Source organism: Pterocles gutturalis, unplaced genomic scaffold (genome assembly GCF_000699245.1).
Source record: "Pterocles gutturalis isolate BGI_N339 unplaced genomic scaffold, ASM69924v1 scaffold13975, whole genome shotgun sequence".
Classification (NCBI taxonomy): Eukaryota; Metazoa; Chordata; class Aves; order Pterocliformes; family Pteroclidae; genus Pterocles; species Pterocles gutturalis.
In genome coordinates this window covers 55,805-73,074 of record NW_010146135.1, presented here as the reverse complement: position 1 = coordinate 73,074, position 17,270 = coordinate 55,805, and the positions used below count along the sequence as shown (strand labels likewise).

Genomic DNA, 17,270 nt, shown 5'->3' with positions numbered 1-17,270 from the left:
CTATATTAATATTGTATAAATGCTGCATGTCACTAAGTCAAACACCTTACAAAATTCTAAAGCTATTGCATCTGTATATATGTCAGCCAAAGCTGTGATCTTCCCCAAAGAATGAAATCAAACTTGACACCTATTTTCATACGACCACATTGCCCAGCATCAATATCTATGTTATGTAAAGTTGGACTCGTCTGTAGCTATCTAAGTATTTTTATTTCTTCTTTTACATATTGGCAAGTGAGCATCTTGCATTTTCCATGACTTTGATAACTTCCCTGCTATTCCAAGGCATATTAAACATTAATATCATTGGGCCAGAGCTCTCTTCAGATAGCTCTTCAAAGAGTTTTCACTGCAAGTTAACTGACCCATAAGGTTTTAAAATGTTCATCCCAAGCTGAACTTTCACAGTTTATATGCTCAATAGTAGACAAGAGGTATTGCCTTCTTCTCCTTGTCTAATACTAGCACATCATCCCACTTTTTCTTCAACTAGGGGAAGTAAATTCCTGAATATTAATGCCCTTTTCTGTGTCATCATTAAGAATTGTTCCGCCTCAAAGTGTTGATGTAAATATTGTTATATAAGAAGCAAATCAAACTGGAATTAAATAAAAATTCAAAACAGTAATTTCAATAGTCAATAAATCCCTAGTCATATTATGCTATATTGTATAATGTATTATTTTGGGCTTTTAATTTTCACTGCCTAAATGTTCATTCTGGCAGTGCTGTTATTTTTAGTTTGTGTTTCTTTAGTTCAATATTTCATGCATATTTTCCTATTTTGTCTTCCAGATTCCTGTTGCTGTGACACAGATAAGTTCGACTAACCATCCAGTGAAAGTGGGACTCTCAGATGCATTTGTGGTCGTGCACAGGATCCAGCAAATTCCCAGTATGTAGTATTGTAGTGGTGCTAATGGTTTGGAGGCTGAGAAATGAGTATAAGCTTATTTCATCAAGGATGATTAGCTGCACAAAAAATCACTTAGCTAATTTCAGCTTGTTAATTCAAGTGTAATTTTATTTGCTTGAAAATTCCCAATGTGGCTTTCTCTGTCATTGTTTCTTTTGAGCTGATAAATTAAATAAATAAAACTAAATGGCCAGCCAAATAATGTAAAATTAAACTGTCAACCAGCACACTTTGGTATTCCATAAGATACTCTATTTGGATGTCTCCTTTTCCACAGTAGGGAAGAAGCAACCTGTTCAAAAAAATATCCTAGCTGGAAATTCTTGATAACGTAAATTCTGAACTTCAAATTCACGTAAAGGTTTTAGTGAGAGAAAAGAAGAGAAGACAGTTATTAAATAACATCTTGGGCTTATGTAGTTGCAACAGTAATGCAGGTGACATTTAATTTTCTCTGGAATTAATTATACCTTATATGGATTGACTGAAAAAAGAAGAGTAGGAAATCAAGTGTGATTTCCTTTATGCTTTGGTTTAATGTACTGTGTTCTGAACCCTTTGAGCTTGTTTAGCTGTTAGAGAGTATGCTCGCTTTCCAAGTGTGCTGGTTTTATTTACACTTTTGGAGCAAATTTACTAAATTCAACTTTTGATGATCCCCTAATAGCAGGGTGTAGATGGAAGGAACTGCACTTGAAGCAGCCTCCTAGGACTGCAGCGGGGCATATTCTCCTAAAGTGAACCCTGACAGAGGTGCAGGTGCCAGCAAAGTTTGTAAGGACTGACCTGATCCAGCCCATCTTTAGGGCAGTCTGCAGATGGGGCTGACACTGAAGTTGCAGGTACCATTGCCTTTCAGCTTACCCGATCCCCTTATCACATTTTAAACAGTCTTTGATGTGAGGGAGCATAAATACTACACCTTCCATGTCCTGTCATGGGGAAGATGGAAAGTTTCAGTACCAGGTATTGCTTGTTGTAAACTCAGAGTAGTGTGAAGGAGATTGGCATGCTCAGATTTCACTTAAGAGATCATGTCTAATAAGAAATTTGTTTCTGAAGTATGATAGATAGTTGTGATGTGCCTGTGGTCATATGGTTTGCTTTTGAGTGCTTAGGAACAAATTATTCTAGGCAACCAATTTCAGGAATTAGAGTAATGTTTGTGAGTGAGTGATCTGAATATTTCTATGAGTCTTCAGCTTGTGAAAGCTTCTAAAATGGATTCAGGTAGAAATTAGGTTGATTGACTTGCGCAAATGGTTTATGAGAATAGTCACACAGAAATTCAATGTAAGAGATGCAAGCAGTATGCAGATCTTTTGGCATCAGGCTTCCACCATCAAACAACACTAAAGGACTTATTTTAGATTTACCTATTTTGTATGTCAAATATATAATATATGTGAGTCTTTGTTTTAGTTTGGGTGTTTCTTTCTGTAGAAATATTTCAGACATGCACCTTGTTTTACTACCCCCACACAATGTTGGTTTTGATGAATACACAGTTACGTACCAGTCCTCTACTTTTAGTATTCCTGTAAACCTTTTTGTCACATGAAACTTTCTGCTAAGTGAAGTGACTGTTGTTACCAGAAAATTTGTGTAGTATTTAATCTTAAACTTACTCTGTTCATTAAGTTACATTAAGGAATGTCAGATAAGAAAATTAGAATATGGGTAAAGAGTCTAAAACATGCCACTGAAGCAACTGGTTTCATAACATCATTTCTGTACCACTGCGTGTAATGCACTGCATTTCTCTTTATGACTGGTTCTGTGGATGGTGGTAATTCATAGGGTTTTTTGCTAGTTTGCAGCCTACACTAGAGCTAGTATTAGTCATGCAAACCATCAGTTTGCAGCAGATTTTCCTTAAGCCAAATTGTGCTTTCAGTGAAACAGGTTTATATTAGTATGTACAGGCAACATAATAGCACCCTGACAGAACTGGTAAATAGTGTTGGCCCATAGGGAGCCAGTGTCAGATGCTCTTAAAATATGCATGTTCTTGCATTCTTGTTTTTCAGAGGTGTTCAGTCAACCATGGCTCAAGTCAATTACTGAAAAAGTGATATGATAGAATTGTTATTTTACTTTATTTGTTAGCTTCTTAAGGCAGTGGAAGAATATAAATTGCTGTTTATTTGTCCCAAAAGAAAGCAAATGTAGTTTAGCTATTAGTTCTTGCTTAACACTTTAGCAAAGAATTTTCCACCAAGAGAACTCAGTTTCCCTTTGTCTTCATGGTTAATTATAAAAAAAAAATACCCAAATAAGGCAAAAAAACCCAACTCTACTGCCTCCTGTTTGAGTTTTGTTGGCTAATTGTGTATACATCTTGCATTTGAAAAGGAGAGAGACATTAAGTGCAACAGAAGCCTGTTTGAACAAAGATATCCTCTCAATTTTCAAAAATGCTTAATGTCTTCAGTGCACTCTGCACTGTTCTAAAAGTTCAGCAGAATAATCCTAGGTTTATTTAAGTAAATTTCAAAGATTTATAACTATTTATCAGATTTTTTTCAGACATACTGTCCAAAACATTAGTAATATCTTTTTTTAATGCTTTTGAAAGGTGAGTTCTAAAGCTAGACAAACCTATTTCATTCTGAGGAGAGAACAGCATGCTTTTTGATCAGTCATTTGATTCCAGAAGTTCATTTTAATGAGTGGTGAAAACGATCTTCTTGAAGAGCCAAGAGCAAAAAGAAAGGATTTTCTGAACTTTTTGAAATTTAGGGCCTTGAGCATTTCATACCTATTTTTTTAAGATGCTCCTACATATAAAGGCTTTGCAGTAATACCCTTTTTATTTGTCCGTAAAAGAATACAGGTACCTACATTCTTTCACCTTATCTTTGAGTTAGAGCACAGAGATGGGAGATTTTGATAGATAGCTTTCTGCCTATTTTCTCTGCTTGATTTTTTTTTTAATCTGATACTACTGCTTATATGTAGACAATGTCTTTATTTTAGAGCCTATATGTGCTATTATTATATTGATGCAGATTGGCCACTATTTTATTTTTATATATTTTCTATATGTATAGGTACATATGCGTCTATATACTCTAGAGGTGCTTTGGAATGAATGGCAATTTGTGAAGGGATACGAATTTTTGCTTGACACCAAGGTTAACAAGAAAATTCTAACCTAAATTCTGAGATTTACATGGCAGCAAAATGGCAAATTAAGTCCATTGATTAATTTAAAAGAAAATTTTCTGCATCTTCCAGGTAATTCAAGTAAAGTGAACCAGGCTCTGGACCTTTGCTTCTGATTTGTCTGATAAGTTAGAGGGACCCTACTGATTTCTTCTTCTTCAGATAGGCTGAACACTTGTTCATTAACTATTTTTCCTTTTGTAGCAAAGACACTAAGAATGTTTAATGGATGCCTTCCAGTTAGACAACACATGATTGGTGAAGACAAAGCTGGTTCCTTCAGCAAGTCTTCTCTCCTCCCTTTTCTTCGGCATCTTCACTGCATCCGGAAACTTGTCCCTGTCCCATTAGAACCACCTTCTCTTCCCTGTTCCCTCTTATTTCTTGGGTTTTTTCTCAGCCATCCTGGCATTCTGTTCTTGATCCTTCTTTCAGTTGCCTGAGGTATCCTTTGCTCTCCTTTCTTCAGACTCCCAAGATCTTGCTCCAATTTCATGGCCATCTTTCTTCCCCTATGTCTCTCCTTCGGGGCTCCTACATTTCTCTCCTTTGTTTCAGTGCTCTCTTCCCTTTTTCCTTTCTATTAGCTTTTATATTGCATGAAGAAGAAATGAAAAAAAACATTTCCTACAACCCACTATTTTAGTAATGAAAAAACCCACCAGTGAGCTTTCCCAGATTGTGCTTTGTTTTCCATGAGAGCATGAAATACACTAGTAAAATAAGAGAGATTCAAGGGGTCTATGCAGTGAGTTACTAGTCTTGCACTTATAGATAATGGCTAGGTTTTTCTCCATGATGAGACATACTTTTCTATGATCTTGGCCTCTACTGTATTAGGTACAGCTCTTTTAGGAAATCCATACCTTAACAACCCAACATTTAATGGCACTGAAATTACTCAACAGCCCTGTGTACACAAATGAAATTGTAGCTGAGCTATTTATTAGTAATATTCCGGTTTCAGTGCAATTAGTACCACTCAATATGTAGTGTAACTCAAGCATATAATTAAGTGACAAGTCTGCATGTTATAACTGTTTGCTGAAGATTTCTCTCCAGTTTGTTTACAGCAGTGAGGCCGCTGAAAGAACCTTAGCATTACCTTCCTGAAGGGTAAAAGAAGACTAACAGTTTATGGTGTGATATTTATTATATAAAGGTGCAGCACCATCTGGGAAATCACAAAGTCTAATTTGCTGCTTTCTTGCTGGTGATGTTGTCATTTACCTCTGTGCAAAATGGAGACCAAAGTTATTGCTCAAAATCTGCAGTATTTATTCTTGCTTTCCACTAGTGTAACTAATTCCACAGAGTGCAACTCCTCCAGCCCTGCATGTTTGTCTGCTGGCCCGAAAGGGTTTAGCCGGGCAGCTGGGTTCCTTGGCACTAAGTGTCTGATTCAGGAGCAGTGAGGGAAGGTGTGGGCATGCTGCCAATCTTTGGTGGCATAACAGCATTTCGGGGACCAGTACTAGGTGATCAAAGTTTAAAATGTTCTCTTTTTAGCCAAAGCCTTAACTGACCATCGACCGATCTCAGAATTAGGCAGTTGGGTGCATGGTGGCTTAAGGGGATAAAGCATGGTTTTAACACCTAGATCTTGTACTAAGAGCAGCTCAGCCAGCATCAGGAATTGGGGTAAATCTGAAAGGACATGGAGAGTTCCAAAGTAAATGATGTGTGGTAGACACAGTGCATTGGTGCAGAACAGTTTTTCTACGTTGTTCGTAAAGCAGATGTTTTCAGAGCCTACTGCACTGGTTTGCTTATTCACAGATTATATGTCTTTGAGGTACAGCTTCCAGGTCTTAAAGGATTTTTTAGTAACTTTTAGGAGAATGATAAAATTAATACAATTAGGGAATCTGAATTTTGATCTAGATTCAAATGCGTGTAATAGTCAATGACCAAGAGCAATTGTGATGGTGGTTTAATTTCAGGCATGTTTGATCCCAGTGTCAGTGCCTCGGGAATTAATTAGTTAGTATTGATAAATTTAGCAATATTAAGCTGTTAAAAACAAAGAACAAAGATTTCTTTGACGTTCTGATTCCCTTACCTTTTGTGGTGATGGCAATCAGACATACCAAGCTGGCAAAATATATATTTGCATAAAGAGTTTATTCAACCAGTGGTACTAAATGAAGTCCCTATCAAGCAAAGCAGTGGCTGTATAGAACAGTGGCTTTGCCCCACCCTTCTGTATCCCTTATATTTTTCACAAATTGCTTGCAGTGTAAGCTGGATATGTTTCATAAATTGTTTGCTTCAAATTGACTTATGCCTAATCAAATGCACCCTCTTACCATTTGTGTTTTCTCTGTCAGCTAGACTTAAAAATGAAAGTGCAGCTGTATGAATACATATGGCCTCGTTAAGCAGTTTTTGCTGGGTATATGGCCGATCTCAATTCCCTAGAAATCTTTCACTGACAAAGATTTTTATTTGTGTGAACATATAATTTAAAAAAATCACACTGACTTATCCAGTATTTTCACGTTTTACTGGGTTGCAGTTTTCAGCTGAGGAATGCAGTATGAGGAAAAGTGACTATATGGTGGAAAAGTACCAGAGATTGTGCATCTGTTGGATACATATTTAGAATGGTTTATTGCTAGCTACTGACCCTTCAGGTATGTTAGGGAGTTGTGGGTGCTCTTCTGACACTGCTCCATCTCCAGAGCACTCTCCCTATTTAGTACATTTAGTTAGCTCTGGAAGTTCTGTTTCATAGAATGTTTGTATATCTTAGTTTAAAACTACTGTGATGAAACTACATAGAAATATTTTGGCACACCAAAGGCATGCACATTTGTAAATTGCTGGTCCATTGCTTAAACCCTTGAAAGGACTATTTCAGTCCTTTCAGAAAGGACTGTGCCTTTGGCCTTGTATTTAAAGATAGCACATGTACATGCCACAGAAACAAACCAAAGAACAATTTGCACCATGCTGTAAATTAAAACAAATGTAAAAAAAAAATACTCTGTTATTGAAAAAAAAATAAAATCAATGTATCATTTAGTTTAAAAGGGTGTTTGAGATACTCAGACCTCCAGAAAAGTAAAATATTTTCATGACTACAAGAATAATATATATGTATTTTCTGAAGTTCAGAACAAGGAATGGTACTTCAAAAATATATATGCATGCAAAAAGTCCTTTTCCTTTCCTCCCTTGTCTGTTAGATCTGATGTAATGCTTCCTTTTGGCAAAATGCCTGCACATGATGCTTAATTTTTTGTCTGTGACTACATCAAATTATTTCACTAGTTCTTGTCAAGTTAAGGTGCATGCTGAAGTACGTGGCCTCGTAAGCTCTTCGTGATTCTGCACTTGCACTTGTTTGTGAAAGAGCTAAATAGACAGCATGAGGCAAAGAAGAACGTTCCACCTGAGTGAAAGGCAGTGTGTGTCTTGGGTCGGAGCAGGAGTATGTGTTTGGGTTGAGATTGAGAAGGAAATTGTCAGGGGAGAGTATTCATTTTTCTGTTTATCCTGTCGAGTTTAGCTTTTCTAGCCTGTTTTGTTAAGGTGATACAGGCTCAGAATTCTAAATATGGAGGGAAAAGTGCATTTTGAGGAGCTAAGCGTGGCGTGTTTCAAGGCAGACTTTCAAAGGAATCTACACCTGCATTTTTTCACAGCCTGGCCAGGCAGATAAATTTGAATGCTCTTCTTTCCAACCACCTGCCTGCAAGTATATACAAAGCTATTAGAATGTGACTATGCAAATACCTTTCTGTGCTTAGGTTTCTTACAGTAGATAGATACCTCATATGCAAACCCACCACCTGGGGTTGGCACAGTCTTCTTCCTGAAGAAGAAAAGATCAGTCCTGAGTCTTGCAGGCAGTGGGATATAATGGGATCAACAGTTATGCTGAAATATGTGTGATTAGAATTTATTTTTTTATACAAATTTAATTCTCTTAAAATCAGTGTTTTTTTAGAATGTCATGCACTGGGTGAGATAAAAATGCCTGTGACTGGAATCATTGATTCTCTACTGGATTTTTGGAAAGCCAGAAGCTTCTTATTTCTTGTGAGCCCTGTGAGGAGTCTGTTAGGAAAGGTTCAGAGTGAACAGCATTATAGCATACCAGTCTGTACCACTGCTTATGGGATGAAATGGAGTTCAGTTGAAGTGCTGGCACCCACCATTGTAATTTGTGTATTCATTTGCTTATTTTTTTGGACAGAAGGATAAATATTTCTGTGGAAAAAAATTACAGCCTTCAGCATTGGCAGGATTTAGTTTCAAACACATTTCCTGATCACTCTGATTTGGCAGGTGCTTTTATGGAACTCACGATCCTGGAAGCGTAAACCTCTCACTGCTGGCAAGAGATTTTCCCCACCCTAGAACAAGATTAGCTTTGTCCTGAAAACCCTTTCTGTCCAGTGAATTTGAAGGACACGGCTAAGGCATTGGGGTAAATGTTTGGCACATCCTCGTGTCTGTCTTTTAACTGGTCAGAATGACGTTGTAGGTAAAACATAAAACCAGCACAATTATAGGTGCATTTCAGAGCGAAAGAGAAATCTGCTATCAGGAGGGGTGAAGCCATAGCAAAGTCAGCTTCAAATAAATGGCAAGAGGAACTGCTTGGCAAAGGTGCTCATTTGGAGATAAATAGAAATATTATTGTCTGAAAGCCAGACACTGCCTACCTATGCCTGGGGAGCTTATGCAGTGAGAAAAGACAGAGGAGCTCCTTCATCTGCAGCGATCCTGGTTGATGCAGGAGAGAGTTATCCCACCCAGCATCACTCTGCTTCTGCCTCCCCATCCCTCCTCAGAGATTCCCCTGTTTATTACAACTGACACCTATAACTTGATGGTTATTTTCTGTTTGTTGTAAGGGGGATTCCCACACTTGTGCTTTTAGAAATTGGCTATCCCTCATTTCTTAGAAAGCCTTGTCCACTTGAGCCAAGAGGCACCTTAGCCACAGGATACCTTAAGTGCACTTTCTCTTTTCCCTTAAAAATTTGTATTTATTGTTTGATTTATTTTAGTTGATGTTCCATTTTCTCTCTGAAAAATGCCTTCAACATCCATCCTAGCAAGAGATTGCTAAAAGCACCTCAGATTTGGTGCCATGTGATTGCTTAACAGCTGGGGAGGCCACGTGAGCCCACTTCAAGCTGCAGAAACACAGCCTTTATAGCGAGCAACAAGGTGTGCCCTAGTCCATGTGGGACTGGCAACACAGAAGACTGCCTAAGATTGAGTTTGTGGCTGTCTGCAATTCTGTTTCTTCTGTTGCATGTAGACTCAAATCAGCCATTGACCGGAGTAACCTGTTAATCCTTTGTCTGTAACTATTCGTCTCTGGCATGATTCCATAAGGTCAGTGATTATATTTAGCATTTATTTCAATTAGTTTAGCAGGCCTTCAAAAAGGACATAAGCTCGAATCCAGCATACCAGGAAATCATCATTATTGTGTCAGGTTGAAGGTATAGGGTGTACTTTTAATTTGTAAATGTACAAGCTCACCAGTCTGCACTGCAGCAATGCACTAAAAATCTGGAATATTCAGAATACGTGATAGGATATTGATCTGGAAACTAACAATTATGTTATTTTTTCACACTTACCTTGTGCTTGGGTCTTACAATCGTCCATGTGTTCAAAGCCCATAAGACCAGTGCATTGACTATATTGAATTTCTGCTTTGAGAAACTTAGGTGCAGTCAGCTTGTGTAGAGATTGTGCGTAACACTGGCTGTTTAGGAAGACTCGTCTTCTTTAATGTTATAATATGAAAAAATGTTCTAGTGCATTTAGACGTGAGCTAGCTTGAAGCTAACAAATTTGATTAAGCAATGAAATCAGTTTTGTTTGCACATCTTGACAACAACTGACAAAGTAAGCATATATAGCATTTCTCTCAAGTTTGTAAGCTGAGAAACGTCTGAGGAAAGCAAGCATCTGAAATATACCCTAAAATATCTGACAGTATACTCTCTAGCATTTTTACCTAAATGAATGACTAAGATGCTTGAGAGCACACTCAGTGTTTTCATGATCCTTTACCAGGAATAGGTACCTATTCTGTCAGCTCTAATGGTTTCTCCACTGAAAAATTCTCTGTCTGTACCTTGTACATGTTCCTTCATGGTGTCTAAAGTTAAAAAATTTATTCTTGAGGAAAATCGGTGTCATGTGTGCATGTAAGGAAGAGTGAGCAATCATTACATCCACTATTTTTTCACAATCTACAGACTGCAAAATGGTAAAGTGTGAAAATATTTTTATTTTTCTTTCCTGATAGATGTCCGTAGAAGAACAATTTATGAGTACCACAGGGTTGAGCTACAGATGTCAAAGATTACCAATCTCTCAGCTGTTGAAATGATACCTCTTCCAAGTAAGTAAAACGGATCATGGGCAGGAGCCAGATCTGGAAAGGACTCCCCTTTCCATTCCTACTAACATATACAGAGTTTTAAATATTTTGGTTTATCTGTGGACTTGGAATCATGGACAGATTCATTTATCCTGTTTCAGATTTATCCACAGATGGGTAATGTATTATCCAGTTCATCCTCATGTGTCTCAAGTTAGTTTATAGGTATATAGCTCCCGGTAGGTTTAGAATGAAATCTGTGCCAAATGGTTTTTTGAGAAGAATTATTATATTGCCTTTAAATTTGTTTCCTTGAGAAAAAAAGGAACAGTTTTCAGGCTTGCAAGGCAAACACGAATTCTTCTGTGTATCATGCATCACATTGCAAAGGAATATCCCCAAACACATTTAGCATTTCATCTGCCTCTTTTGTCCAAGGTAAAACTGTATTGTTTGGAAATATCCGGGTTTAAACTGACAGCTGTGCTACTGTGAAAAAAAAAAACAAAAAAACAAACAAAAAAAAAAAACCAACTGTTTTTCTTTTTTCTAACCCAATTATTATTCTTACACGCTTTCCTGCAAGTCGTATTATCTGCTTATGTCTGAATGTTAGCAACAGCAAGGAACACTAGAGCCAGGGAGGAAAGAGATTTAAGGAAATACTTGATATTAAGCAAAAAGATAAAAATTCAGCAACGAAGCTGAATGAGCAGATGTGAAAGTGGGAATATATTTACAAATGGAATACAAATGGAATCCTACAGGAAAAAATGTGCTTCTGTGCATACGGTCGTGCAATGCCTTGTAATAGGCTGGCTTTAGTGTCTTATTTTGGACATGTGTGAAGATGTTGAGTCCCTAAATATGTATTCAGATGTATCCTTGTTCTTTGCTTTTAATGGGAATTATTTATGAGAGTAATGTAATAATTTGTGTTTCTTTATCTACTTCCCAGCTTGTCTCCAGTTTACCAGCTGTGGTCCCTGTGTCACTGCCCAGATTGGTTTCAACTGCAGCTGGTGCAGTAAACTCCAAAGGTAAAAAAAAAGGATTTTTCTTCTTTGCATGGGTATGCCGCTGTTCTCAAAGGATGTCCAAAAACATTGCCCATAGGTTATTCAGCACAAGGGTTATTATATTTAGTCTCATATACATGTATTCACAGGAACACACACCTCAATTGCAATCACTAGCAACAAGATTGTCCCATTTCACTTCAGCAACGAAATTAGGCAAGAATGGTCAAAACAGTTGTTTTTGAAGTTAAGCCCTTGTTCCTATTTCCTTTCCTTTAAAATCCTTTTGAAGGAGAACAAGAAGTAGAAATCATGATAGAATTCATATTTTCTCACTGTGTCCCTGGCTTCATAAAAAATAACTTCACCACATGGAGGTTTGAGGTGGTAAGGTAACTGTAAAGACATGCTTGTTCTCTTAACAGCAGGGAGACCAACACATCCAGAGACTCAGAGTCTTTTCTCTTTTAATATCACATTATACTTAGTAGGTACATTTGGTCTCCTTAGCATCTCACTGCCATATTGACAAGGGCAGTCAGGTCAGTAGCAGGTGTGAGTTAGACTCTGTGGAGCAGGTGGAGCACGGACAGCAAAATGCAAACCCTGCAGCTGCAGCTTTTCCAAAACTTTCTTCAGTTGCTGACCTTCATTGACCTTCATAGCAAGAATTTAACACCAATTCTCTGACACAAAATGCAGTATCATAATGGACATTTATTATTGTTGTGTTTTTCAACCCTAGAGATTAGGTTCAGAAATGTTATGTATAAAATGGGTGCATAATGAAAGGAAAAAAGCCTGTGAGCAGTCTGAAACAGTGTAATGATTTGTTATGATAAATAGCTGATGAATGTGGTACAGAATTAGGAACTTCAGGTCACTTTTATTATGTTTTCTTAAGCTTCTACTCCCCTAGGAAGTAATTTGAGGAGTCACTCTGTTGCCAGTTTGTCTGCCAAAAACTCTTAAGTGGAATTAGAACTAAATAAAATCATTTCACAGAAAACATAGAGTAAGGATAGTTGAAAAAAACTGTTCGAAGCAAGCATAAAGAGATCTTGCTTGCTTTAGCCAATTTCTTCCTTTCAAGCTTTGCTTGATTCTACTTCCATTCGTAAATGTTGTAGCATCTGTTGGCTTTGATTTGAGCAAGGTCTGTTGTGTTGTGGCCAGAGTTCTCATGTCTCTTTGGATAAACTCAATTCTAGCAGGTAAGACTTGAAGAGATGGTAAAGTTCAGACATCTTATGAAGAACAAATAAAACTTGAGATTCTTTTTGTTTTTCTGTAGTTTCTGAACAACTGAGTCTCTTGAGTTCTGGAATTGCTGGAAAATCTGTTTCACATGCTGAGGCACAAATTCACTGTGGAGAACTAAAAGAGCTTTATCCTTCTTCATTAGCAGGAAGCAACACGGGGTGTGTAGTTGCACTGTGTTTCCTTCCGTGTATTTAGGTGAATTTGTCTACCTCTTCATAACTGGCAAGGTGTAATTTACTGCTGAAAAATATACAGTCTCAGCACACATACTTCTATTCATCTAAAGTCTGCATGAAAAAAAATCTTGTTTTTCATTTTCCCTATGAAGATCACACTGCAATCAAAGATGAACCTACTGTGAGGCAGCACTGCAGTCTTTCCCGGAAACAGCTGGCTTCACGCTGCAGCACAGTTGTGCCTTTGACAAGCTGCAGCAGATAGACTGCACAGTTTTATTGCTGTTAATTAGCCAATTACAGACTGCAGTGAGACTGTCATTTCATGTGGGCTGTGTTTGGACATTGACTAGCAAGAAAAGCAGGAACTGGAGCTGATTCCTTAAAAAAGGTGGATCAAGAAAATCAAAATAAAATTATGCTTCTAGACAGGAATTTCAGTAGTTTAAATAAGGCATACCATCCAATTTGCATCTATGAAGAGGAGTGATATTCAGACAGGTTTAAGCAAATGGGCAATTGTGCATAGAATGATAAAGTAGTTCAGATTGGAAAGATCTGCCAGAGGTCATCTAGTCTAACCTCCTGCTCAAAGCAGAGCCAACTGTGAGATCAGACCAGTTTCTTCATGGCTTTGTTCAGCTGGATCTTGAAAGCCTCTGAGGATATGGTGCAGTCCCCTGAACAGCTTAGTTTTTACTGGATTTGACACCTTTTTTTTTTTAAATTCTTATTTTCTTCAGAAACATAGTTTTGGTGGTGATGGCTGACTCAGGCCATTGCCTTTCTTGACCTCTCACCTCCAGCTTCTGAAATGAGCAGCTTATTTCAACCAATTCAGTTCTACAGAGAAACAGGTCTGAAATAATAGGTGCAAACATGTTTTGGGAAAAGAAGAAATGTGCTTTCCAAAATGAGAAGACTAAACATTTATTTAGTCAGTGTGCATTTTTCTGCTCCCTTCCAGTTGTGGATACTCTTGCCTGCATTTTAGTCCAGTACCTTTTTTCTTTTACCTTGCTTTTCCTCAACATGTTTATTCATTTTAGGGAGATTAAAAAAAAAAAAACAAAACACCTTATTCCACTTTCTGTTGAGATGTCTGGATCACAGGGCAGTACTCTGAATCATTTGCTTCAGTACCACATTATGGGTTTTCTCCTCTCAAAAAATAAATTAGCTGTGTTAAAATGTTCTTTTTGCATGTGATAAAGAAGCACTTGCTCAACAAGAAAACCTAACTGTCCTGGCATCATAAAGGATGTAAAGTTGTGAGTTCTTTCATCACAGTGCTCCAGCTTTTTCTGTGTGTCACTGCTCTTCAGTCACCAGCCCTGTAAAGCAACCTAGATTTTTATCTTCTGCTGTGATATACATTTTCTGCTGCAGCAGAATAAATTTGACTTGGAAAAACAAGGGCAAAGTATTATGTGAAGTATTAACTTAGACATTTCAGAAGTGCCTGGAGTACAAAGAAAATTAATATTTACAGTCCACTTTCAAATAAGGCGCTCAGAGGGGTTTTTGAAGTAGAAACAGATGCATAGGAGTAATGCCTGAGTAATGCTTCTGGGTTGCAAAGCTGACTGGACACACTGGTTCGAGAGGTGAAAAACCAAAGGCTGCCTGTTTTAGCTGTAGGCAAAGCCCAGAGTAGGGGAAGTAATTAGCCTTTGGTGCAAAAGGAAGAAGAAGGTTTTGAACCTGAAAGTGACAGGTTTCCAGTGTGGCAATAATCTACTGACTGACCTAGTGCTCCCATTTGTGCAGAGGGAGGATGCCTGTTTGCTAATGAGGAGACTGTTAGGGAGCAATGAGGGTCAGATATGGCTGTAACAGACAATGATGTTCCTCATATGGAGCCACAGTATCACTTTGGTACTCCAAAGTGGGATCTCCCAGAGCAGACAGGCTTCCGTGTCGGTAACAAGCAAACATGGATCCAGATTCTATAAGCCTTTTTTCTCAACAAGGTATGAGCCCATCTAGGCAGAGCAACATTGCTAACAAGAACAGTGTCTTGTGTATTTTTTTTCCCTTGCATAATATTTAAACCATGTACTGAATCATTCACTCAACAAAGTACAGTTGTTGGAAAAACAGAAAGCGTGTATTAAACCTGTAACTGCACAGGGAGAATTGACCAGCAGAACCATTGCAGAATAACTGTACTCCCCCATGTGGGCAATATGTGTTCGAATGAAAATAACTTTATTCGACAAGAGTGGGATGTTTCCTACCTGTGATTCAGCCCAGCTGCTGCACAAACTCTGCAGTCTTTGCAGAGGCAGGTTCTTCTTGTAGGCAGTTCAGAGCAAAAACCTCTATTCCTGTCACTCTCTACAAGCTTAAATCACAGTTTCCCTTTTCATAAGGGATCATCAAACTAACCACTCTGAAATCCACCATGACGTATGTCATACAGTTTAATCTCGACTAAAGCAAAGGTACATCACTTTCTTCTGACTTGAGCAGATGGAGGATCTCCCTAGGAGTTGTTTGGGGTTTTTTTGAACCATGTGTGTTCCATAGCTGTTCTATAAGTAAAACTGTTCCACAAATGAAAGAGACTAACTGTAAATATGTAGGCTAGGATGGTATCATTATCATAGCTTTCTCCTGCACGAGGACCTATGTCTATAAAATGCCAGAAACACTTAGCATCTGTCTCATAGTAGTCACCTATGGCTGAAGCTTGGATTATTTGCTCTTTATTATCTCTGACTTCCCAGCATGTAAAAACTGGGGGAATTCTTTGATCTTAGATCTGTTTATATAATCTTTTCATGCTTCTGAAAATATTTATGTACTCTAGGCACTTGCTATAGCCTGCATGTTAGAGATGTAATTTCCTAAGAAAAATTTTGGAAGGTTTAAGGCAACTTTGCTGTTATATTATAGGTTTAACTTGTACAACTTGCTGGCATTACTGAAAGAGTGAGATCCCTTGGAAATATCTGAAGTTAATTGCCCAAGAAATCAGTTGTGTTTATTAATTTTAAAAGAGTTGGCACTGAAATAGAATGGAAATATGATGCTTAAATGATCATGGTCTTTTTAAAAGTCACCTTTATACAAAGTTTTGAAAGTACTTTTTCAACAAACTCTGGACTTAAGTGTCAGAAGAGATATCCTAGAGACCAAAAGGCCTCAAACACTTTGTCTGAGGAAATACCTAAAGTTGCCTGAGTCTAAGCAGGGCTCAGCAGAGAAGTCTCTGAGCCCCATGGAACTCTTCTGCTCCTTATGTGTGACACTGCCCTTTACATAAAAACAGTCTCACAGTGATCAGAGAATCCCTTGAGGCACAGAACATAAGTGAACGTGGGTCCTCTGAACCCATGTCAGCCCTGAAGGGTGGCCTGTTAGATATCCAGGTGCTTAAACCTGAGCACTGAAGCTCATAGCTCCTTGCACAGCTGCAGCTCAGAGCAGATCCTCTGTCCTCAGGGAGCGGCTGCCTGGAGAGTCGGGGGCTCAGCTCCCACTGCTGCCGTCCAGGCAGCCCTGCTGAGGGCTCACCGGGGTCCACAGAGGAAGAGAGATTGAGATTTGGGAGTCCCGGTTCACAAAAAATCTTGCTCATGTTAAGTGCTTAAATGCACTTTTATCCTTAAGAGTCTCTGTTTTCCAGACTATACATTGAATAATTTGGTTTGAAATCATACCAGTTCACGGTGTTGACTCATGGAGTGCAAACCTCCAGTTTGAAAAGTGCCCTGGAACAGGCTGCACAAATTCCCATGTTGGACTTTCTGTGTGTAGTGGTAAGCCAGGACACTCCATGCACTCTAGGCAGAGTTATTCTGCACATGTGTGTGCACACAACTCACAAAGTTTCTTGTACTCTTAAAACAATCCTGAGCTGAAAAGAATCTCATTTGTGATACATTTCGCTTCAATGCTTGATCTCGTATGCCAGCAACAGCACTAGTTGTGTAAATAGAAAGGTTACATCTGTTTTTTATGGAATGTGTTCTGAGCAAAGTGAAAAATCAGAAAAGTGTCTGGGCAATAATGTGATTTAGGTCTTGATTCTTCGGATCTTTTATTATGATAATCACTGTTCCCATCTAAGCAGGTAATGAACAAGTTGTTTTGCATTCCATGCTGATTAGCCAGAAAGTGGGGAAGGGAAAGTCTTTAGGCACTTGCAGTTCTTAAGGAAACGTTTTACAGTTGAAATATGATGTGACAGTTTTCCATGGAGTCCTTACGGTAACTGAGATAAAAAATGCTTGCTTATTATTTGTCTTCTGAACTTCTGGGCAAGCTTGAAGTGTGTTGTTTGTTTATTCTTCTTTTAGAAAGAGATTGGAAACATGTTTAGTTAACTTTCAAATCTGAGTTTATTTCTGTAAATT

The 17,270-nt window shown here is 38.1% G+C and overlaps 1 protein-coding gene across 1 annotated transcript in view; it reads left to right on the top strand.

Annotated features, from left to right (window-relative positions):
* PLXDC2 (plexin domain containing 2) overlaps window positions 1–17,270 on the top strand; it is a gene marked incomplete at its 5' end in the record, with an annotated part of 136,757 nt that overhangs the window by 77,595 nt on the left and 41,892 nt on the right. The window contains 3 exons of the mRNA XM_010085628.1: window positions 799–898; window positions 10,374–10,469; window positions 11,407–11,488. Of these exons, the coding sequence (XP_010083930.1) occupies window positions 799–898; window positions 10,374–10,469; window positions 11,407–11,488 (278 nt within the window). The remainder of the gene's footprint in view (window positions 1–798; window positions 899–10,373; window positions 10,470–11,406; window positions 11,489–17,270) is intronic.